The following is a 25732-nucleotide window of genomic DNA, read 5'->3' as shown; positions in this document are numbered from 1 at the left end:
TCAGATTTTCTCTCCATACCTGAGAGTGTCCAGTCTCCAGCCTGGATCCTTCAGTCCAGCCGACAGCAGCTTCATTCCTGAGTCACCTGGATGATTGTAGCTCAGGTCCAGCTCTCTCAGATGGGAGGGGTTGGAGCTCAGAGCGGAGGCCAGAGAAGTACAGCCTTCCTCTGTGATCAGACAGCCTGACAGACTGCAGACACACAAAACAACAATCTATCTGTCAACAGTTGTTTTCTCTTTGTCACAATAACATCTATCCATCCATTGTAACTTTATTTATAAGTGACAATACCCAACAGACAACAACAGTCATCTTAAGCTGTTTAACAGTGTAAGGTAACCGCCTCCACTGTGAGCAGCACTTGGTGATGGTGGGAAGAAGAACTCCCTTTGACACAAAGATCCTCCCAGTGAAAACAGGCTCCAGGAGGAGCATCTACCATGACTGGTTGCAGGGTGAGGGGAAAGAGAAGAGATGAGCTCAGAGAGACAAGAACAAAACAGAGAGACAAAAGTTTAAGGACATGCAGTAGTGACATATAAAAGCATCAGGAGTGAAAAGAGGGGAGAAGAAAGCAGAGCATCATGGGAAGTCCACCAACAGCCCGAGCCTATAGCAGCATAACTAAGTGATGGTTCAGGGTCACCTGATCCAGCTCTAACTATAAGTTTTATCAAAAAGGAAAGTTTGAAGCTGATCTTCAAAGTAGAGAGGGTGTCTGTCTCCTGAACTCAAACTGGGAGCTGCTTCCACACCCAGTCCAACATAGCCAGGCTTTCTTTGCTGCTTTGACAAAACCTCAAATCCCAGTCAGAGACGATGAGCATCATCACAGTGATGATCATTTCTCTGTTAACCCAGGCTTTCTGCTTCAGGATCTGTGCACGCTGACAGAACAAGGAGACCTTTAAACATCATTTCACTAAATGGATGGACTGAGCTCAGCCTACAGATGAACTGGATAAATAAAGATTTGACCTCAGTGTGCTCAGTGTTCCTGTCTATTCCTAACATATTCCTAACATGATAGCTGCACTTTAGAGCTCTAAAACTGGAACTGACACATGTTTAAACTCCACATGTTACTCAGTACATTCAGTTCTGACACTCGCCCACAGTCCAACAAAGGAAACATGGAGATCACATCAGTTTGTCATCAAAGTCTAATTATTAGGGCAACTTAACCTGTTATTATCTCGTTAACTCATTAACTGATTAACGTCAGCAATTATTTTAATCACAGTTTTTAAAATCATGATTATTGTGAAAGTGCTCACTGGCTCTGAATATAACAGCCATGGATCACAGGAGGGATGTTGATCAGTGCTGGCTTGAAATGGGCGTCATTATGCGTCTCAGCCAATGGGAGCATTGAGGGTGGGCCTAATACTACTGCAGCGCTCACATGACCCAGGACAGAAAGAAAGGGGCGGGGACAGAAACATGGAGACAGGTACAGATCTTTGACATGTTCATTTTAAACTGTTCCAGGAGGCAGTGTTGATACAACTAAAGTTATCTGTTGTTGAAGAAGTCGGTCTGAGGAACGTTCTTAGGATCAACAAATGACGGCATGTATGAGCCTCAAGACGCAGCATCACAAGAAGAACACATGAGCTGTAGAAAAAGGAGAGACTACGAAAGCCACGGCGTTACAACGTGAACATGCTTGATCAGAGTGTGATTGTGAACAGGAGGAAGACTCAGCTGAGAACAGTGTGGTGGACACAGAGCAGAGCCCACCATCAGTACAGAGGCCTGTCCATTAGAGGCTGCTCCAACATGCAGCACATGTACTTGGCCACAGCTGCAACATCTGTACCTGTGAAAGCTTCTTCTCTGTTGCTGCTCATATTGTGCAGAAGAAGAGAGTTTCTTTATCATCAGAAAATGTCAATGAGCTTGTGAGTCCTAGCAGCTGGCTCGGTGCAGAGGAGGAAGAACATGTCAGTCAGAGGAAGATAAATGCAGTTCATGTTGTCAACTCAACCTGGACTGTTGAAAGAGTTTTTCTTTGTCTGGTTTCTGACTGAGATTCTCCAAAGGAAATCCAGCACAAACACACACTTCACACACTCAAAGTCCTGCACAGTAAATGAGCTGATGAGCGTTTGTGCTGCTGCCTGATAACAGAACAATAGTTCTGCTGCTTCCTGTTCTGCAAACACACATTTATAAATGTTCACTTGCTGTTGATCAAAGGTATGTTGGTGGCTCTGGACGCTGAGGGAACTTTGTAAAAAACTAGATCAAATGTTAACGTCCTGGCAGAGGCAAAGAACTTTGATTTGATATTTGATTAGATTCATGTTTCAGCTCAGACTGACAGAAATATTTGAACTGCTGCTGTGTTAAAGGGAACACTGCTGTTAGAAAGCACCTGATCTGTTTCTGCACACTGAATGTTGCACTTCTCATACTGCAGTACTATTAAAATAAGTACACAATGCACTACTTTTGAACTCATGATTGAATGTTGCTGTAACAAAGCCATTAATGTGATTCAAAGTGTTCATGGTTTCCCAGCACAACAAATGATTGCACAAGTGTGACTGATCCACTTTCTAATGTGTGTGTAGCCCACACTGTGTGTCACTGTGTCACAGGTGAGTCTGTGTGTCCAGGTTCTATGAGGACAACAGGATATAGTGACTGAGTCCAGCAGCTTAAAGTCTGACTCCATCCTCCATTTAAATAACTCACAGCAACAACTGAATAGCTTTGCCTTTGTGTAGCTGACACTTCATTTTAATGTCCTTCTATTCTGGTTCATCTGGTCTCAGTTTCTATAAGCACACAGGTTTCATCAGGACTCTATGACCTCAGTGATCTTTGCTGGGCCTTAATGCTCTGAACAAAGCTGCACATCACAAGACTAAATAGAAATGAATCAGTCTTTCATTCTCACTGCTGTTTGACTTCAGCTCTCAATGTCCCACCATAACCCATGGAAAGAATTACTGTCCATCCAGGCTGCTGAACATGAAGCTGAAGAAGGTGGAGTATTGTGAGGGCTGATGGAGATGATGATGAGGAATCCAGGAGCAGTGGGTGGATGGCAGCATCAGCATGAAGGATCAGTGTGAGAACACATCATCATCCACAAAGGAAACCAGTCTGAGTGTCTGATGCTCTTGTTAGAAAGACGCAGTCCCAGCAGTTAGCTTGTCTGCTAGTTAGCTGAGAGCTAACTCACTTGTACATTGAATACCAAACTGTGTAAACCAGGGGTGTCAAACATATGGCCCGTGGGCCAAATCCAGCCCTTGAGATAATTTCATATGTCAAATATTGATGAATTTTCAGGCTTGCTGATAATCAATGTGAGCACGGCTGAGGTTTTATTCTGATGAGCAAACCATGTGGCCAAACACTTTAAGAGACAGACTGGGATCATACCATTATGTGAAAGAGGACATGTCCCATAGACAGCAAGGGTAGTGGTAGAGACCAGTACACAGAGAAATGGGAGCTGTACTGAAATGCAAGCGTGTCAGGAAAGAGTGAAAAGGCAAAATGAGCAGCATCTGGCTGCATTTCAGTGATATTGGAGACCACAAAGCTGAGTGCAACATTTATACAGGAGATATACAGGAGACGCTGAGAGTAGAACTGATAAAATTAGGAGCTGGCTAAAGTGAGACCCATTTTTATTTCCACCCATTTTCCACTGTGGAGGACAAAAGGTTTCAAACTGGTCCAGGTCTTAAACCTCACGTGTTCTTCCTAATAGCAGTAAATGGATAAAAATAAGGCTTTTATGAAAACACTGAATAAAACTTGCTGCCTTTAAAAAGACTAAATGTACAGTTCAGTATTGAATCCTACATAAAATAAACTATATATAAAGTGTGTCTGAATGGCAGAGATGCAGAAATATGTGCATGTAGCACAGAGCCACGGCTCAGTGTCTGAATGAGTCTCACAGACCTGAATGTGCTGTTGAAGCCATTTATAATTATAACGCAATTCTTTACTCGTTTGATCTGCTCCTTACCACAAGCCACCAGACGTAGAAGGTTTTGGACTTTTAACTATATTTTCTGAAGTTTTACAACTTTTCTTACTGTTAAAAACCTCGTTATGGCCATTCATGCTGTACAAAGTAATTAGACATGTGTGGTATCTACAGAAACGTCAGAATCTCAGCTAAAAGTTCACAAAACCATCTCAACAACCACCAAACAGCTGAAACAGCAGGTGAACAGATCACACAAAAAAGATGTAAACACAAATCCCCCTGATCATCTGTTTTTTAAACATGAAGTGTAGTTTTGGACGTTCATTTACTGCTGGTTCAGTGAATTTTGGTTGGACAGTGATGAAACCTGCAGCCTCAGAATCTGTGAGAAGTCTGCTTTCAGCACGCAACTGCATTGTTGTGTTGTGTGGATCCACCTCTGCAAACTCATCACTGTTTCACCATCATGTTTCTACTTAGACAATAACAAAGGAAGCAGTTCCCAGGAACTACTTCCTGTCTTGTTAACATAAGAGTATGTTGCCCTTCAAAACACCTCCACTTCTCCTCTTATTAGAGGACTGCCTTATTATTAATCTGCTAATTCTGTCAGTTGACGAAAGAAAAATGCTTGATCTCACCTGAGAGTTTCCAGTGTACAGTGTGGACTCTTCAGTCCTTCAGACAGAAGCTTCGCGCCTGAATCCTTCAGGTTGATGTTACTCAGGTCCAGCTGTCTCAGATTAGAGGTCTGAGAGCTGAGACCTGAGGCCAGAGCTTCACAGCTTCTCTCTGACAGGTCACAGTGACTCAGTCTGAAAAATAACAGATAAACAATTACAAAAATAAAACACTTATGTTGAAGTGTAATGAGATACTATTATATTTAGCAATATTTCATCTTGTTTTGTCAGGAAACTGAGCACTGATGCAGAGCAACATGTGGAGAGAATCAGAGGAGAAGAAGTGAAGAGAGAACAGCAGTAAAACAACACTGAATTGTTCAGTGTGCTTTTGATATCAACAGAATGTGTCAAACTTCTTTATTTTGTATTTGTTTTAGTAGAATTGATGATTATCACTTAGATAACAACCACAGGCCAGGTCTAAATTGCACTTTGGTGACAGTTACACCCAGAAATATTTCAGAAACGTGGACAATTTGTGCTCCATTGTATTCAGTATTGAACAAACTGAGTACCGATGACCACTTAATATTTTTGATATGTTATTTGAGTTGTTCCACCTGATCTGTGTTAACTAGAATAAACATTTAAAAACTAAAGCTATGATCACATATGTACTTACAGAGCTTTGTTGGAGGCTTTGACCACTGGCAGCAGCCTCAGAAGAGCCTCCTCTGAAGCAGAGTATTTCTGCAGGTCAAACACATCCAGATCTTCTTCTGATGACAGTAAGATGAAGACCAGAGCTGACCACTGAGCAGGAGACAGTTCATCTGTGGAGAGACTTCCTGATCTCAGGGACTGTTGGATCTCCTCCACTAGAGAACAATCATTCAGTTCATTCAGACAGTGGAACAGATTGATGCTTTTCTCTGCAGACAGATTCTCACTGAGCTTCTTCTTGATGTACTGAACTGTTTTCTTATTGGTCAGTGAGCTGCTTCCTGTCTGTGTCAGCAGACCTCGTAGGAGACTCTGATTAGTCTGCAGTGAAAGACCCAGGAGGAAGCGGAGGAACAAGTCCAGGTGTCCATTTGGACTCTGTAAGGCCTTGTTCACAGCACTCTGGTGGAGAGACTCTTTTTTTCTAAAAAAACTAGACCGCTTGGAGGTTGTTTGCTGTTGTTCCAGCAGATTGAGTCCAGAGTTGATGAAGGTCAGATGGACATGAAGAGCAGCCAGAAACTCCTGAACACTCAGATGGATGAAGCAGAACACCTTGTCCTGGTACAGTCCTCTCTCCTCTTTAAAGATCTGTGTGAACACTCCTGAGTACACTGAGGCTGCTCTGATATCGATGCCACACTCTGTCAGGTCTGATTCATAGAAGATCAGGTTTCCTTTCTGCAGCTGATCAAAAGCCAGTTTTCCCAGAGACTCCATCATCTTCCTGCTCTCTGGACTCCAGTGTGGATCTGTCTCAGCTCCTCCATCATACTTGACCTTCTTCACTTTGGCCTGAACCACCAGGAAGTGGATGTACATCTCAGTCAGGGTCTTGGGCAGCTGTCCTCCCTCTCTGGTTTCCAGCACATCCTCCAGAACTGTAGCAGTGATCCAGCAGAAGACTGGGATGTGACACATGATGTGGAGGCTTCGTGATGTCTTGATGTGGGAGATGATCCTGCTGGCCTGCTCCTCATCTCTGAATCTCTTCCTGAAGTACTCCTCCTTCTGTGGGTCAATGAACCCTCTGACCTCTGTCACCATGCCAACACAGTCAGGAGGGATCTGATTGGCTGCTGCAGGTCGTGTGGTTATCCAGAGGCGAGCAGAGGGAAGCAGTTTCCCCCTGATGAGGTTTATCAGCAGCACATCCACTGAGGTGGACTTTCTAGGGTCAGTTAGGATTGTAGTTTTGTGGAAGTCCAGAGGAAGTCGACACTCATCCAGACCATCAAAGATGAACACAACCTGGAAGTCTTCAAAGCTGCAGATTCCTGCTTCTTTGGTTTCAGTAAAGAAGTGATGAACAAGTCCCACCAAGCTGAACTTTTCCTCTTTCAGCACATTCAGCTCTCTGAAAGTGAATGGAAATATGAACTGGATGTCCTGGTTGGCTTTGTCTTCAGCCCAGTCCAGGCTGTATTTCTGTGTTAAGACTGTTTTCCCAATGCCAGCCACTCCCTTTGTCAGCACTGTTCTGATTGGTTCATCTCTTCCAGGTGAGGCTTTAAAGATGTCTTCTTGTCTGATGGTTGTTTCTGGTCTGTCTGGTTTCCTGGATGCTGTTTCAATCTGTCTGACCTCATGTTCATCATTGACCTCTGCAGTCCCTCCCTCTGTGATGTAGAGCTCTGTGTAGATCTGATTCAGGAGGGTTGGGTTTCCTGCTTTAGCGATGCCCTCAAACACACACTGGAACTTCTTCTTCAGGGTGGATTTAAGGTTACGATGACAAACTGGAGCTTGAAGCTCTGAATGAGAAGAAAAATAAACACTCAATTCCAAAAAGAACTAATCTTTAAAACATGTTGCTCCATCTTCCATCTCTGGAAAATGTTCATTTATCCAGCAGCTTAAATCTTTAGATAAATCCTCTTACGTCTCTGCAGACGGTCAGCCAGCTCCTCCTGCTTCATTCTCCTCAGGAAGTCCACCGTGATCTTCACAAACGCCTCTCTGCTGCTGCTCCTCTGACTCTCTAAGCATTCTGGGTAATCTGGACTCAGAACCTTCTGGATCTTCTTCAGCTCGTTCTTCACAAAAGTGATGATGTTGTCCTCCAGCAGCTGGAACAGAATATTTATGAATGAGCCAATCAGACTGAAATCATGGAGCCAAACATCAGATCCATGTTGGACACACTGACGATCCACTGGTCTACAAAGAGCAGCATGGAGATGACTGTGAACAGAACAGATGTAACAGTAGTTGTTGTACATGTACAGACCATAAATATGGAGTCCAGCTGTGTTTGATGCTGCTGGGCAGACTGACCACTGGGAACCTCTGAGCTCTGCTGGTCCACTCTGTGGAGGAACCATGAAGGATTAGATCAACACAGGATAAAGATCCAGGAGTTTCTGCTCAAATAACTTCATCTGAATCAAGTCTGTCAAGTTTTAAACTCTCAGATTGTGAACATATCAGTAATTTTCAGTCTGTTTTCATGGACGTCCTTTCAGTGGTGATGTCAGGGATGATTTTGAAGAAGCTCATCAAACTGAACCATCAGCAGATCACTGCTCCAAAACCAGAACATGATCCGAGTCTCCCTCCACCACCAGAACACCAGCTTTACTAACGTGGTAGATCAGTGTAGTACAGATCAATAACTGATGAGTCATTTGATCAAAATCACTGAGTGCTTCACGTCTGACCCTCTGATGCTTCTGTAGACATTTTGCATATTTAATGAATGTCTGACAGTTTTACATTCATTCTATGAACACAGTGGAAATGTTGTGTTATAGTCTCCATGTTGTTTCCAGCATCATAAATTCTTAAGTTCAGAAAATTAGATTCTTTCTTCACAGCTGAAAAACAACAACATTTATTCTCTATTGAAATCTGCATCGTCCACTCCAAAGGTCACAATCTGAAGGTAACATCTGGTTTTGTTCCCTGTGGTTAACTCTGAGCATCAGTATGGTGGGATTTATCCACTACATCCACACCACTGTGGTTCAGTGTTGTCCTGATGGAGTAACAGCAGCCAGTATGATCCAGGCTTTAGCTGCTGGGTCTCTGTGTGACCTCTCAGACTGTTTAACAGATCAGACACAAAGAGAATCAGAGCAGCTCTGTTCTTTAAAGACAAACATGAACCCACTCAGGTCACACTTTCCCCACAGATATGAGCATCACTGTCCTCAAACAGCAAATGACCAAGTCGAACATTTGGATCTTTTCTCTTTCATTGTTTTCTTTTTAATGAATCTTTGTAACAATCTGAGGATGTTTCAGGTCATATTTATCCAGGAAACACAAACATGTAAAGGAGTCATCACAGCTCTCTGACCTCGTTGCTCCAGGTTCACCACTGAAGTTTGGATTGCTATCTTTGGACCGGTCACTCCTCACAGACGGACAGCTGGACCCTGCAGACTGTGACCTCTGACCTCTGCAGACACAAACATGATTGAAGCAGCTGTGATCACACAGACTGCAGATAATGCAGCTGTTTCCTGTCAGTAACATCCTCTTAGATTAGAGTTCAGCTTTTTACAGGAAAACTGGACAAAACTGATTTTTGTTACAAACTCATTTTCATTTCCTCTCAGCTCACAAACACAGTCAGACAATCAACCAGAGTCAACACTGATTATAATGTCAGTGCAGAATTATTTCTGTTACTCAGTGAGTTCAGCTCTCTGACCTCGTTGCTCCAGGTTCACCACTGAAGGCTGGATTATAATCTTTGGACCGGTCACTCCTCACAGACGGACAGCTGGACCCTGCAGACTCTGCTCTGTCCTCCTCTTCCTCCATCATCATCTTCAGTCAGTCTGAGAGGTAAACCACAAACACTCAGTGAGTTCACATTAACAGGAGGAACTGACCTCTGACCTGTCATGTGACCATGAAACCAGGTCAATATGTCTGTAGGTTCAGTCATCCAGGTCATGTGATCTAAGGAGCTTGGAGAGAAAAGAGACGTCTTTAAGTTTCTGGAAGACGTTTCATCAGAGAAGCTTCTTCAGCTCTACAACCAAACGGTGGAGAGTCCCAGATATTTAAACCTGAGAGGGAAAGAAAGCATGTCGCTGACCCACCACTGATGTTATTTCAAGGAGGAAACTGAGAGCCTTTGCACCAGGAGCACAAACATCAGCTCCAGCAATGATCCACTGATGTGTTTTTATTCCATGTATGAATGTTGTTATTGACAGAGATGACGTTTGTGTGTCAGTGATGCAGTGACTGTTGTTGTTACCTGTACAGGCTGGTTAGACTCTATGAAACAGATCATACAGATCTCTGCATGTTAGAAGAGACTATTAAAGGTCATGAATGAGACAAAGGCAGGGAGGCGTCCTTTACAGCTAAACAGCAGAGTGAGAGAACAGCCAGCACCTCTACATTTATCACATTATACAGCACATGTATGATACTGACAGGGATGAGAAGAATTTAGTGATTCTGATCCCATCATTGATATTACTTATTGATTCTCAGTAGCTCTGCTCTGACAGTCACCACCATCACTGAGCAGCATATCAAAGACATTTGTGCACATTAACTGCATGTTGTGGCTCAAATGTTTGTGCATGTTGGAGGCATTTCCTCTTTGTTGTGATCAGTGTTGGTCATTACTCAAAACAGTCATTATTACACATATTACACAGAACACTTTAATTAAAAGTAATGGAGTACGTTACTTCATTACTCCTCATAACATTACTTTGATGTTAAAATGAACAAATGAGCATGTAACAACATAAAGCTGAGGTACAGCCCCACACACCAACACAGATCCTGATGAGGTCACGTGATGTTTCTCTGAGTGTTTATGAACACAAATCAAAGATGAAACAGCACAAAGACACTTCAAAGTGATTCTACTGTAGAAACATGAACAGGTAGAAACCTGCAGCCTGACTGCTCATCACTTTGTTACCTGTTCAAGTTCAGCAGCAGCAGCTCACTTTATCACGGTGCTGGTCTGGGGTCAGTGTTTACTCAGCTTTAACTCACTCTGGGTTCTTGGCTAGCTTAGCGTCTGGACTTCTTTAAGTTGCTTGAAGAGGGACTTGGACGTCTTAACGCCCACTCACATCCTGGGACATTTGATCACAGGAAATCACATGATGGGGTGGGGCTAGATCTCACAATGGGTTCACCCAAAACCTTGGCTGATTGTGACCCACACCCGTTTTCACACCTTGGCTTGTGTGATTAGGTAGAGGATCAACAGGGGCTCCGTGTCCCTGAATTTAAACACACCGTGCACAATGCCAAGTTAGATAATGGTTAAAAGAACAAGATAAGAATAAATAAAAAGATAAAATAAGGATAAAAAATAACTTAAAAAAATAAAATAAAAAGATAAATAACTGCAAATAAGTACAAATAAGTAACTGAAGACACGTGTGGTCTGCAGATGTCGATGTACATGGATGTACATGGAGTTTAATGTGCAAAATGAACTTAGTGTGCAAAGTGACCTGATGTGCAAACTGCAGTTTGAGGTCGGTCAGCTGTTCAGGAGTCTGATAGCAGTGGGGAAGATGGAGTTGTTGAGTCTGGATGTTCTACATTTCACACTTCTGAACCTTCGTCTCGAGGGCAGAGGTGTGTCTCTCCTCTGGACTCTGTGATGGTAGCTGCTCTGCAGAGAGGGCAGCGGGGTCCTGATGATCTTCTCCACAGTTGTTATCACTCTCTGCAGGCGTTTGCGGTTTGCAGTAGTGCTGCCGTACCATGCAGTGATGCAGCTGTCAGGCTGCTCTCCACAGTGCAGCTGTAGAACCTGCTGAGGATCTTGGCCAACATACCAAATTTCCTCAGCCTCCTCAGGAAATACAGCAGCTGCTGAGCCTTCTTGACCAGCTGTGTGGTGTTCAGTGTCCAGGTGAGGTCCTCACTGATGTGGACGCCCAGGTACTGCTGCTCACCCTCTCCACTTCACTAGTGTAGCCAGTCACAGAGGGTGGAGGGTGCAGGCCGAGTGTAGCCAGCTTGTGAGTGAGTTTGTGTGGGATCACAGGATTGAAAGCCGAGCTGTAATCAACCAAAAGTACCCTGATGTATGAGTCTTTGTTTTCCAGGTGGGAGAGGTAGTAGTGAAGGGCAGTTTTCCCACAAAACAGCACAACCAAGGACTCAGAAGCACAACATCAAATACAACAAATTAAAATGCTGGGTCACAAAGACCCGTGACAGACTCACCTTTAACTGCCCAAGACTGCATCTGAATCTTTGGACCAACTTCAGGGATGAACTCAGTGATGTCAGTAAGACAGGAAAGGTTTTCAAATCAAGCTCACTGGGTGTGTTGCAGAGTATATAGTTAGTGTAGTTGTTGTTTTGTGTGTCAGTTCTACTACTAAGTGTCACAGTTGCTGCAAAAAAGCCACCAAGTAATAATAATTTACCTTCAAATCGTTCCTCCAACTCATTTAGTCGCCATTCAAGCAGTTTGTTTCTTACAAAATCATCCAAGAAATGAACCTGAAAGATAAACTGTAATATTTAACCAGACTAGATCTTTGTAACACATTTCTGTGTCATGTTCCTGTTCCACACAGGTGCAGACTGTGGAAATCTCTGTGGCCATGTAGTGGTGAGGTTGCTACTCAGTGTGGTTATGGGGTTTAAATTTATTTTTATTATTTTATTGAAATTTTTTTTTATTTCAGTCAACAACAACAACAACAACAACAACAACAACAGATTATAATTTTACATAAAAGTACTCAAACAGGAACCGAAAAAGGAATAGGCTGAAGCCTTATGGCTTATACTTATCCTATCCCTTACCCCCATAGAAATAATCAAATCCTTAACCAAGAAAATAAATAGCATTGATAAATAAGTTGTATAACAGTTTGAAAAGAAATCAATGATAAATCAAGAAATTAAATCAACACAAAAAATTTTAACAAACCAAATTTCTATAACCTTGTATAATACTAATTTTTAAAATCTTCCTGAAGAATGACAAAGAAAAACACATCTTCAGTTCATCATGAAGTCCATTCCATAATTTCACTCCCAAAACTGACACACATCTATACTTAACATTGGTTCTCACTTTAGGCATTTCAAACTTATAAGACCCCCCTCAAATCATATTTTCCATCTCTTAGTTGAAACATACTTAAAATACAAATTGGAACATTCTTTTTCATCACACGATATATCATTTCTAAAGTTTTAGAATATATAATGTCCATGAATTTTAACATAGATGATCCTACAAAAAACTGGTTGGTGGACTCCCTATATCCAACTTTATTTATTATTCTAATAGCTCTTTTTTTTTTGCAACTTAAATATTGAATCCAAATATGTTTTGTATGTGTTCCCCCAAATTTCTGCACAGTAGGTCATATAAGGCAAACAAAGGGAAGTATACAATAAATAAAGGCAGTTCTTATTCAAAGAATCTCTTGTTTTATAAAGAATAGAAATAGACTTGGATAATTTTCGTTTCACATGTTCTATGTGGGGCTTCCAACAAAGTTTATCATCAATAATTACGCCAAAAATTTTGTCTCATATACTCTTTCAATTTCAACATTATTTAAATTCAATTTTACTTTAATATTACTTTTATTACCTCCAAATAACATAAATTTTGTTTTACTTTCATTCAATGATAGTTTATTAAATACAAACCATCTATTTAACTTCATGAGCTCTGTTTCCACTGTTTCCAGTAATTTCTTTATGTCTTTTCCAGAGCAAAATAAGTTTGTATCATCAGCAAACATCACATATTTTAAAGTATCACTGGCTGTACAAATATCATTTATATGAAGTAAAAATAACTTAGGTCCCAAAACAGATCCTTGCGGAACTCCACAAGTTACTTTTCTAAGTTTAGATTTCATGTTATTAATACTCACATATTGGAACCTATTATTCAAGTAACTATTTAACCAAAATTGTACAACACCTCTTAAACCATACCTTTCACACTTCTGTAAAAGTAAAGAATGATCTATCGTATCAAAGGCTTTACGTAAATCAATGAACACACCTATTCCAAACTGTTTTTCATCCACAGCTGTTGCAATATTTTCAATAAATTCCATCACAGCTAGAGATGTTGAGCGATTTCTTCTGAACCCATACTGATGATCATTCAATAAATCATATTTATCAATAAAAGTTTGTTTGCAAATAGTTTTTCAAGACTCTTTGAAAACTGAGGCAGTAAAGATACCGGTCTATAGTTTGACACAATCTGTTTATCACCAGTTTTATATAATGGGATCACTTTGGCAATTTTCATTTTATCTGGAAAAATTCCAGTTTGAAATGATTTGTTACAAATATATGTTAACGGCTGAAGGACACTATGAAGAACTTCTTTAATTAGCGACATGTCAAGGTCGTCACAATCCATGGGTTCTTTTACTCTTGAATTTACTCACCACTTCTACAATGTCACTCTCACAGACTCCACCAAGAAACATTGAGCTACATTCACAAGAAGTAGAATCTACTTCATCATTTCCTCCTGGTACAGAAATCTCTTCTGCCAAGTTGGGGTCTACATTAACAAAGTAATCATTAAATTCATTAACTATGCTCTCAGTATTCTCAATCACTACATTACCTCTTGTTACAATACGCGTTGGAGAACATATATTATGTTGATTTTTTATTATCCTATTTAATACACTCCAGGTAGCCTTAATATTATTTTTATGTTTTTGAAGCAGCTGTTCATAATATCTTTTCTTTTCATATCGCATAATAGATGTTTATAAATAGAGCGGCTATTGGACGAATTTCACCAATGTCACCAATGTTCTAAAGAAATATATTTCAGAAGGTGCTGTTGACATGAAAATCTCACCAGATGTGGCAACAACCCATCAAATCCACACATGCAAAGTAATCAAAGCACACGTTTCCATAGATTATGTGTAATAAAGAGAAATAAGACAGGGAAAAGTCTTGAACACACTTGCTGCAGTTTGTTTAACACTTTGTACAAAAGCCTTTGTGTTTGATGACAGCATCAAGATGCCTCCTGGTGGACAAATTAGTCGTACGCATGTATTCTGTGCGCTGTGGGCGTGGCTCTACACAAAGTGACAGATGGTCTCCAAGGTAACCACCATGAGATGCTCAAATGCTCTTAACTTGCACATCACATGTGCTCAGATGTTTCTCCACATCAACAGGGCCCCTTCTATAAACTGTGAGGATTCAGGTCAATGGAAGAAGAAATGACATCAAAGTTTATATTCAATAAACTGAAAGTAACAAACCCAAAGCAACAAATGAGTTTTGCATCAATCATCGGTTTTTAATTTGAGATCTACGTAAGAATGCTAATCACTAACTGCTAATGAACTTCTACCATGGAGATCCTTCTGCTGCACACTGTGGTTCAGCTGCTGTGGAGGACAAGAGGAAACTGCAGCGGGTGGTGAGGGCAGCAGAGCGGCCCTGGGCCCGACACTAACCTCCCTCAGAGACATTTATATACTGGCAATGTCGTCCTCAAGGACCCCTGGACACTCACTCCACCCCCACCCCTTCCCTCTGGTAGGTGCTACAGGTCAATCAGGTCAATGACAAACAGACTCAACAAAAGGTTTGACCCACATGAACTTACAATGCCCCACTGTGTGTGTGTAGAACAAAGATGTGAAGCAGCATGAGACTCACATGTGATGCTGTCCTACATGCATAGAACTAAGAGACAAAGTGATCATGAAATAAAGAAATGTCCCATCACAGATGTTTTGCTGACAGCTGTGTTCAGCTCACAGAATAAAGAGTTTGAGTCCCTCACTGACTCAAACTCCTTCAGTGACACTTGCAGCCTTGCAGATTAGTTTGCTGATCCTGATGCATCTCTGGAGCTGATGCTGTCCCCCAGCAGACAACAACAACATAGATGCTCTCACTAGTCCACTTTACCCTCTAATCACATCTCTGACATCTGCAGGTTGCTCCATAGAGACTCTTGTGCAATGCCAGGTGTTTGTGTTTGTCTGTAGGTACACATTAGATATGACCATAGACGCACACACACAAGTGAACACAGCAGCACAGATGGTTTCCACCTGCTTCCCTCTTTCTTCACACAACTGTGAGGATGATGAAGAGGTTTCAGGACGAGGTGGTCAGCAAGCACAGGATAAAGCAGGGCCATGAAACTCTCTGGTGCAGCAGATGTTTAATCAGACTCAGCTTTAGGCTTCTTTTCCCACCTGGCAGCAAAGTAACAGCTTCACTAATGTGAACAGTCACAATGTTAAACGTTTCTATATCTTCATATATTTTTATCTGTTGATGCTGCAGAATAAAGTCTGTTAACAGAGTGCAGGATGTGTAGAGCAGGTCCAGCTCTCCCTTTACTGTGTCCACTTTCATCAGCCCCTGTGAAGTGACACAGAGTGCATGTGTGTCTGTCAGCTGTTGTTTGTTGTGAAGGATGGAACAAATGAACACACACTTTTAGAGAAATCTGAAAAAGCAACACGTGCTTGGGCTCCTTCTGTGCTCGTCTTCATTAATGCTGATCTTTCTTTCCTGTTTGTTCTTTGGCACAAGCTTCAGTCTTTTCTCCCAGGGCTCCTTCACACTTAGAAACACACCTACATTCATTTATACACAAACATCATGAAACAAAGGCTTTGTAAAAGAGGACACGAGATCCTCTCTGAACAGCACATTCATATCAAACACAGGACTGAACAGGATATACTGAGTCTGTGCTGTTTTCATTGTTACTTGTTGAGTATTTTTCCAGTGTTTGAAATGTGACTCAAGTCTGATTCTTCTACTGTGTGTGAACTCTAAGCAGCTGCATTAAACAGCTGCTTTTCAAACCAGGCTCAATCCTATGACTCTGTGAATGTAAACTTTTGTCACCTGCATGAATAACAATCCTTGATCTAGTCAGGACTGCAGTGCTCCTGTGATCGCAGCTTATAGATGGAGGCTAGCATGAGAGGCTCAGCAGCTAAAGCAGCACACCTGGGTCTCCCAGCCTATTAAAAGCAGCCCTTTGCTTCACCTGCTTCACTAAACATTATTATTATTATTTAAGCAGAGTGGTGTGATTCATGTAGGCATTGCTGTGTGACAGGAGGACTTTTCTTGCACACCCACTGTTGTGGATAGGCGTAGCTTTGGGTCACGTGGTGTCGGTAATAGTAATAGTGATCGCTACATCACCTGTTCACGTCCCGAGGGAACTTTTGTGAATGAGTGGGTGATGGGAGAAGTGGACTTTTGCTGAGTGCTCAAGCTTAGAAGGTTTATTTTGATCACTGTTTTTCTGGATTTTAAGGATTTGATAACAAATAAAGACGTTTTTAATCTGGAACTTTGACTTACGTTTGAACAGCGGGCGCGTCAACATTATTCCCCTATTCAGCTGCTCGTCGAATCAAAGGCTTGACAGTCGCCAATACCCACCAAATGAGGCGCACATGCTTCCACGCCCACTGGTGACTGCACACATCCTTTCAAGGAAGCATTTCATTCATCCCTAACAAATGGAACAAAACACTGTGCAGCGTGTTCAGGTTTGAACGTGGCCCTGGCCTCTCTCTGCATCGGCCTTCTTTTTTTTTTTTGTTTTTTTTTTTTTTTTTTGGCCTGTCCCGTTTGGCTCTTTTGCATCAGAATTGTTGTCTAAAGGCAAAGAAAGATGCCCAACGGATTTACTTTACCAAACTGACCATCCCAGCCTTGCCGTAATGGTCCATTTGATTCACCTTTTATTGTTTATTTTATTTTCACTTACTGAATACGGGACAGACTTGACTGGGGGAAAGAAGGGGAGAAAGAAAGAGGGAAAGAGAAACAGCTGAGAAGAGGGACGGGGGAGAAGGGCAAAAGACAAAAACCAACAGAACGGGCAGAGAAAAAAAAATGCATCTATCAATCACCTGGATCACCTGCTGAGAAAGAAAAAAGAAAGCAAGCAGAAGAGAACAAGAGTAATAGAATAAACAACATCACAATGATATATGGGAATATGACAGTAAATACTAAATGTTAAACATTATTGTGCAGCACATAAGATCAACAGAACACAGTGTGCTTTGAGGTAGGAGCCAAAAAGGGTGTAGTTTGTGGGTGTGATCACCCGTGTGTACACCTGTGAGCATGGACGCGCTTGTTTTTTGTTTTTTAAAAGGTTCCTTCATGTAATGATCTGCTAGAGGGTGTGGGGGGGCCACAGCCCCGTCCTCCAGGGCATGAAGCAGGCATGGAGGAGATCAAAACTCCAGACATCCAGAGGCCCCCAGAACACAAGAGACCAAGGAAGACCAACAGAGGGGCAGCTGCGCCACTGTCCCGGAAAGAGCTGAGGAGAGTCCCAGATGAGGGCTCACTCAGCAGCTGCGGAGCAGAAGCCAGGGGGAGTTGCAGTGACGCGCCCGTGAGCTCCGCCGGCAGCCAGCTGCGCCTGAGTGACCGAGCCCCAGGCCGAGAGGCCGGGGGCACCCCACCTCCGAAGTGGCCCGAGCGAGCCCCAGGCTCCAGGCCCCGATAAGCGGGCGCCAAGGAGTGAGCCGGTGTGTACCTGGACGCCCATCCCCGGACACAAAGAACCACCAACGCACCGATGTCTGAGGGAGTCCGCCACTGGCAGGGGAAGTGGTGGTAGGGGGAGATAGGCCTCCAAACCTTGGAGGGCCTGAGATGTCCCCAGAGAGGTGGCGCCTGACACCCAACCTGACATATAGACACAGACATACAGGCACACACAGACACAAACATCCATTCCCACCCTCATGCTCTCATATTCACTTACTCCACACTCAACCAACGTGGAGACAGACATAAAGAGACATTGTACACACGATCACACTCCCCAAGCGTACCCTACAAACCGGGTCTAGGTGCCCCCGCCCCTGGAGGGGGGAACTGCACCCAGACCCAGGTGGTGTTTCCCTTTTCCCTGCGGTGGGGGGAGGCAGACCGCCCCGACTCCGCAGCAGCAGGGAGGCCCCACACTCCAGACCGCAGTCGGACGGCCAACTCCTCCTCCTAGTCCTAGCCCCCCTGCTCCAGCAGGTCGCAGAGAATGGGGGTGAGAGAAGACTCCAAACCTCCCTCCACCCGCTCATTGTAATGTTGATGCATGTGTGTTCTAAGGTGCATTTAAAACCCAGGAGGGCATGGAGCTACCTGCCAGAGAGCAGCAGGTAAGCGCATGGTCCCTCCTGCTAGCCCTCAATGTCTACGTGTATTTAAAATTGAGAGGTGGGCAACGACGCCGGGGGTGAGGTGTACACCCTGATGGTAATTTGGACTCCGTGTATCGTGCCCACCCCCAAGATCCTATATGTATGTGTAATGAGAGTGTGAGTAATGTGAATGTCTAAGTTGTGGGATAAAATTGAGGCAGAGGCAGCCAGAAGGGGACAGGGGGGGGGGGGGGTAGCCTCCTCTGCACCCTGGTGACATACCCCTACTCCAAGGCCCTGCATGTGTGGGTGGTTGTGGTGGAGCGGGAAGAGGGAGGCAGCTGGAGATGGGGAGGGAAGGAAGGGAGGGGCAGTGACCCCTCCCTGGGGCCAGCTCCCCCGCTGACCCCAGTAGGCACCCCCATACTCCGCGACCCGCCAGGGAAAGGGGGCCCAGGCCCATCCAGACCGGGCCCAGTGCAGCAGCGCCGCCCGGCCCCACAGAGCCCGGGACAGTCCACCCAACCCCACCACAGAGAAAACTGCACCCACCCCACCATCCACTCATCTTCCAGACTACATAAGACAATAAACACCCAGGCTGAGATCTTCCTCCACCTCTCCTGTATCTCCCCCTCCTGCAGAGGGAGCTCCTGAGGAGAGGAAAGCTCCTGCAAGATGTGACAATCTCCCCCACCAGTTGAAGAGCCCCCCAGGTGGCTCGACGCACCGGTGGCACCCTGCTCCAGGGCTGGGCCCCCATGCACCCACCCGCCCACAACCCCGGCAACACACCAACCAGGACCCAAGCCCCCGAGGCCCGGTCCGGGTCCCAGCCCAGAGACGGAGCGTCCCCAGAACCTCACGCCCATCCCGGACCCACCCAGGGGCAGCCAGGCTACCAGGTCAGTAACCCACGTCCGTCAGCACAGACCCTCCCCTAGCCCCGCTGCACGCAGCCGCGAGGAAACAGTCACCTGAGAGCCAACAGAGCCCCTAACCGGACATGACCGCTACCCCGGGTTGAGCCCCCCAAGGAAGATGCCTCCGGGGAACCCCCCGACGCCCTAAGCCTGTCCCTACCCCCACACCAATCACAACAGTGAAGGCGGGACCAAACTATGACCCCCCACCCCCACTAGGTGATGGAGCTGATCAAAGGAGCCCAGAGCAATTGATCTGATGTGGTGGCAGAGGCCCTATCAAGACTAATGTAATCTAATAGATAATTTCTATATTGGTTAGAATTAAGATTATTTTTATTTTTCCAGTTCATGAGGACTGTTTTCTTGGCTATGCATAGGGCAGTGAAAACCATATGGGCGATATTCTTTTCTGAAGTGACATTATCTAAGCTGCCCAACAAACACACTAAGGGGGAAGTTGGGATGTTACATTTCAGACACTTCGATAAGTCTTCACATATCTCGCGCCAAAACTTCTGAACTGGTGGACAGAACCAAAGAGCGTGGATATAATTGTCCGGTGAATTGGTTTGGCAGTGTGAGCAGTTGTTGGAAGATGTAAAACCCATCTTGAACATCCGATGACCTGTATAGTGCACTCTATGAAGTATTTTGTATTGAATTAATTGAAGACTGGGATTTCTAATTAGATGAAAGGTTTTTAAGCAAATCTGAGACCAGAAGTTTAGGTCTAAGTTAACTGATAAATCCGCTTCCCATTTTGCAATAGGAAATGATATTGATTCATCTGTTTTAGAAAGCATTCTGTATATTTTGGATAGTAATTTGGGGGGTTTAAGAGTAAGAAATTGAACCACACTTGGTGGTGTTTGTAATTCAACTTGACTGAGGTTAAATTTCTTTTTTATTATGGATTTAATTTGTTGATATTCTAAAAATCTTTTCTTGTTGATCCCATATTGTGTAACTAGTCCGTCAAATGAGATAAATTCTGTTCCTTCTAGTATATGTTCTAAATATTTGATTCCTTTATCACTCAATCTGAAAAGTTTATCATATTATTGTTTTGTAATATGTCAGGGTTGTTCCAGATAGGTGTACGTTTGTATGGGATTAATGAAGACGCCGTCAATTTTAGAAACTCCCACCATGCTGTCAGAGAAGAGCTGATGTTGATGCTTTTAAAGCATTCATGTCGTTGGATGTTTGAGCTGATAAATGGTAGGTCTGAGATCTCTAGATTATTGCAGAGTGCTTGTTCTACATCTAGCCAAGGTTCATCTAAGAGGGTGTGTTTTAGCCATCCTGAGATAAACTGAAGCCTGTTGGCTAAGAAGTAGTGCTGAAAGTTAGGCAGTTCTAGTCCTCCTTTATCCTTGGTCTTTTGTAGTGTTTTTAAGCTTATACGTGGGGGTTTATTTTTCCAAAGGAATTTGGACATACATGAATCTAGAGATCTGAACCAATCTTGTGGCGGTTTAGTTGGGATCATTGAGAATAAATAATTGCATCGGGCTTCTTGTGTGTTGTACCTCCAGCAACCCAACAGCACATCCACTCCCTGCTGAACTGCTTGGTAAAGTTTGAATCAATTCTACTTTCTTTGTAGGTACATTTCATCTGTGAACTCCTGAACTCCTTTACAGCAAAGGCTGCAACTCATTGGTGGTTATGTCACCACGAGAAGATTTTATTCTTTTCCAGAATTTTTTAGGATGATTCAGATGTTTAGTAGTTTTTGAAGGACAGGATTCTGATTTGGCCTTTTTAATGAAGGAGGCTGAACGATTTCCGAGCTGCCACAAATCAGCCAATCTGCTCCAGATTTAGTTTCTCCGGCCTGAGCAGCATCCCTGTTTTTAAGGAGACTGCATAGCTGAGGAGAAAACCAAGGATTGTTTCTGCATTTCACTCTAAATCTGAGCATGGGGGCATGCTTATTTATCATTTTGATAAAATGTCATAAAAATAATTCCATGCCAGCTCACCATTGGTGATCAGGTAGTTTCTGTTCCAGTTACAGTCCCATAAATCATGAAGCTTGCTGCCAGAAAAGCTTCAAATCTCCTTTGAAAGCTGTTTGTGGTCTTGATTGTGGGAGCTTCAGTTGTCTGACTCCAGCTGCCACACAGTGCTCACTGATATCATTTGCAAAAACCCCAGTGTGACAATATTTATCAGTGAAGCAGAAATCAGGAAGTGACGACTTTTCTTTGAACATTTGCTCAGGCTAAGCTGTGCTTTCTACCACAGTTGGGAACAGAGGAAAGGGAGTATATTATCCTTAATGTGTTAGGAAAAAAGAAATCTGATACCAAACTGATATAACCACAATAGTCACATATCAAGTAACCAGAGTACAGCTGTGCAGGACTTTTATTGTGAAAAGTAGGAAGAGGAAACAGTTTTCATGAGCAAGCTTTTCTGACATGTGTATTCAGTGGTTGAGAGGAGGCGGCAGACAGCAGGACAGTCACAAACTCCCGACCACACTGGTGCTGGGAATCCCACAGTGCTCGTCCTTTAATAAACACTCCAACAAGGCCCAGCTGAACGGCTGCTGTCTTATCATACATGAAGCCAGCAGCGTTCATACAACAGAGGGCAGGGCGCATGCTTGTGACATCACTAAACATTAAGTCGTCTTAAAGAGACACCACACTATTGCGACTGTTACACATGGAAACTTATAAGCATAACTTCTCTCCAACAAACGTGGAATAACAGGAAGATCCTTTATAAACACAAGTCATTTCTTCTTCTTTATATGGAGGAATTAACTGGAAACAAACTTGAAGGACAATTTAAAGGAGTTTCTTATAAAATGCTACACAACTTTAAAATTTAGAGACGAAGCCAAGAAGACACTGCAGAGGTTTCAGCCTGATGTGAACTGTTCTGCTTCTTTCTGTGAGTTACGCACTGAAACTATTTATCATCTATTTGATCAGGATATAAACAGCAGAATCAGAGTTGTTTCTAACAGCAGTCTGTTTCATTATTGATCCAACAGCACAGATTTATCACTGATCTGTTAAACCTGATCACTTAACCCTTTCACACACAGTGCTCACTACGGTTACAGCTATTCAAAGGCTTGTATTTGTGTTGATGGTATACTTGCACATAAACTCTACACTAGACACTGATGTGTCCCTCCTGTCAAAACCTGTTGTCCACCTAACTGGACATGTAAAAAAACTGTTTGAAAAGTACACGTTTAAATGAAGTTCAAAAATATTTTTTCATGCCTACAGATGAATAAAAACACTTGAGAACAAAATCCTGATTGAGGTTGTCATAATTCATGCGTGAAAGGGTCAAAACTAGAAAACAGACGGGACAGACGGGACTGAGGGACAGGAAAGGGAGAAAGAAAGATGAAGGAAAAGAAAAACAGAAGGGAAGAGGGACAGAGAGAAAGGAAACTTAAAAAGAGAAAGAAGAAGAGAAAACAAGCAAAACTAACAGAGCAACATACTAAACACAACACCATCACGTTAATCTAGCTAAGTGTAAACAGCAGTAAATACTAAATATTGAATGCTGTTGTGTAGCAAGCAGGACCGACAGCGCACAATGTGCTTGGAGATAGCACCAATAGAGGTGTAGTTTATGTCTATGAACAGTGAACACCCGTGTGCACACCTGTGTGGATCAGCGCGCTCGTATTCAAAAGGTTTCCACATGTAATGGTCTGCTAGAGGATGTAGAGAGCCATAGCCCCGCCCCCAGGGCATGAAGCAGGCATGGAGGAGATCCAGGCTCCTGCTTCTGTCTGTCCCGTCTGTAACAACTGAAAATAAAATAAATAATAACAGCAAAGGTCGATCAAATGGACCAATAAAGCAAGGCCGTGATGATCTATTTGACAAAGTAAATCCATTGGGTCTCCTTGATGGTCTTCAGACAACAATTCTGACGGCTAAAGAACCAAATGGGAGGCAAAAAAACAAACAAACAAAACAAAAAACTAGAAAATAAACGATGACGTTTTGAGTTGAAAACAGTGACACAGATACAAAATCACATAGTTCATAATAAAAATGACTGCTGTGAATCTTCTAAATCCAGTGGATGATGTTCAGGTTGTGTTTGTGCTGATTACAGAACCACGTGATGACTGCAGTGAAGAAGAGCAGCATATACTGTCACACAGCCCCGATAGCAACATGACTCTGGACCAGATCTGTAGACCAGGTCTGGACTGGAGTCCACCTGTGCAGTGGAACCGATCAGGATGGGATCTGTTTGTTGTTGTCACCTCTGAAGAGCTTTGACGTTCAGTTTTACACAGTTAAAATCATTATTTGCGCCTAAGAAAGATCCAGTGTTTCTGGTCTAAATGTGTCATATAAATGCATAAACCACAGGATTTACCACTAAGAGCTCCTGTCTGGCCAGAATGCCGTTAGCCCCCTGTGTGGATGTTATAGCGTGGACAGGGTGAAGGCCAGATCAGTGAAAGATAGAAGAAAGCAGAGGAATAGAAGAAAGAAAAGGGACAGAAAAGAAGGGTGGTGGGGAAAAGTCGAGGGTGAAGCAGATGTACACAATGGGTCTCCACCTGCTGCCACAGATGGAGCTCCCACAGCCAGGGGAAGGAGTACTAGCGGTCCAGTGCAGCGGCCAGCCAACCACTGCAGAGGCCGGCCACTTCAGAGAAAGCCAAAGACGGGACCCTGGACCCCAAGAACCACCCGACACCTGGGGGAACCCCGACCGCGCAACTAAGAGGAACAAGCCATCCCCGGAAAACAACCCTCATAGGAGCAGGCCAGCAAGTCTCGCACCAGTTGTGACATCACATCCTGTGTCGTGCGACACAATTGTTGTGGTGCGTTGGTCAGTATCGCTTAATTTTTGTAACTTGATCCATTGTGCCGTGGTCGTTGCAATCATGCTCATTTTTCCAGCATTTTAATGATGATCCTGCACCGAAGCTCAGAGACACACGAAGACACAGAGTGAGATGTTGAAGCAGTTTGAAAACTTGAATTTGTGGAGAGAACGTTGCAAAAAACACCCTCAACAAAGTCGTGGCTTCCAGGTTTGGCTTCTCCTTATCAGCTCGTGTGACGTGAGCATAAATCTCTGCACAGATAATGTTCATATGTGGATTCCTGGTTTCTGCAGTTAATTGTGACCCAAAGCGTATTTTTAAAGTGGTTCCAGGCAATAAAGTCTAAAAATAAATACATCTACTTCCTTTTTCTGTGTTCCAGCCTCAGTGACTCTGACACAGTGCTGTAATATTTACACCTCTGATGAAAACAGAGTTTGTAGTTGCAGAGAAATACTCGACTCATTTTGGGCATTTACGAGCAGGAACCTCAGAAAGCCCCTCGCTGCTTCACTGGTTAAGAAGCAAAGCAAACATTAGTTCACAGTGATGTTAATTAAGGCCCAAAGTTTAGGAACGAACGTCAGCACTTCACTAATGAATGTAATGCTGATTCATGTGCTTGTTTTGTAATGTGCATGTTGTGCGTTGCTATTTCCCATATTCTTTGGCACTGATAGATGAAGAGTCTCAGGCAGGACCGAGGCTGCCAGCTGCTGACAGTGAGCAGGGAGAGAGCAGCAGAAGCTGGGCAAGAGCAGGGCACCTTCAGCCCCCTTCATCAGTCAGAAATCATTTGGGTGTCTGTGTGAAATGTCTGATTTTTAAAATCTTTTTGTAGACATATTTATTAAATGTTTAACAATTATATAGAAGAAAGACAATGTAAAGAACAAAACATGACAAAACAAAAATGAGTTGAAGTTATGAACTGTTTCTGAGAGACAAATAACACCAGGATCCTTTTTGTGTAGCTGACAGCTGGTAACTGTGCAGGGGCGGGTCTAGCAAAGTGTTGCCAGGGGGCCAGGTAGGGCATTAACAGGGAGAGGGGGGCACAAAGAAATACTTTTCTTTCTTGTTCTCATTTAAAATGTCTCACTTTTAATAAATAATTATCTGAATCTTACAACAAACGTTTCCATCTGATGTAAAATGTATAGAAATCCATTATTGTACATAGTCATTTTTTAGGGTCCCATCATAATTTCTTCAGAAGTAAGTACTGCATATGATGCCAGTGTTTCCCACATTTTCTAGATTCTGCACCAGTACTGTGTGTAAAATGCATCAAAAAGTCCGTTTGATTCTTTCTCAGCTGTCTTTCTGTCTCCTTTCACTTTTTAAAGGTTGCCATGTTAGAAAACATATTTTGCCCTGCCGTGCTGTTTATTGATGTGGCAAATGAAAGGTTTATGAAAATATATCTAAATCTGTCATCAGTAATCAGCAATGATCATGTCTCACCTCTAGTCTCTGTCTTAATGTCAGGTTTTCACCGTGTGTTGTAGATGTTCAGGAGGTTAACTCG

At 43.2% G+C, this 25732-nt stretch overlaps 1 protein-coding gene and 1 long non-coding RNA gene across 2 annotated transcripts; both read right to left on the bottom strand.

Moving 5' to 3' along the window:
• LOC145422779 (protein NLRC3-like) lies at positions 1 to 7996 on the bottom strand. Its single transcript, XM_080294580.1, has 6 exons — positions 7968 to 7996; positions 7545 to 7623; positions 7197 to 7383; positions 5274 to 7068; positions 4607 to 4780; positions 1 to 193 (listed from the first exon to the last, which is right to left on the bottom strand). The coding sequence occupies exons 1-6, from the start codon at positions 7994 to 7996 to the stop codon at positions 1 to 3; spliced, it is 2457 nt and encodes an 818-aa protein (XP_080150706.1).
• A 505-nt stretch (positions 7997 to 8501) lies between these two features.
• On the bottom strand, positions 8502 to 9162 carry LOC145424615 (uncharacterized). Its single transcript, XR_013905700.1, has 2 exons — positions 8973 to 9162; positions 8502 to 8717 (listed from the first exon to the last, which is right to left on the bottom strand). It is a non-coding gene; the product is annotated as an uncharacterized LOC145424615 (long non-coding RNA).
• Between the last annotated feature and the right edge of the window lie 16570 nt (positions 9163 to 25732).

The sequence above is a fragment of the Astatotilapia calliptera genome, chromosome 3 (assembly GCF_964374335.1).
Source record: "Astatotilapia calliptera chromosome 3, fAstCal68.1, whole genome shotgun sequence".
NCBI classification, from domain to species: domain Eukaryota; kingdom Metazoa; phylum Chordata; class Actinopteri; order Cichliformes; family Cichlidae; genus Astatotilapia; species Astatotilapia calliptera.
The sequence above is the reverse complement of the archived record's forward strand: the minus strand, read 5'-3'. Positions and strand labels throughout refer to the sequence as shown.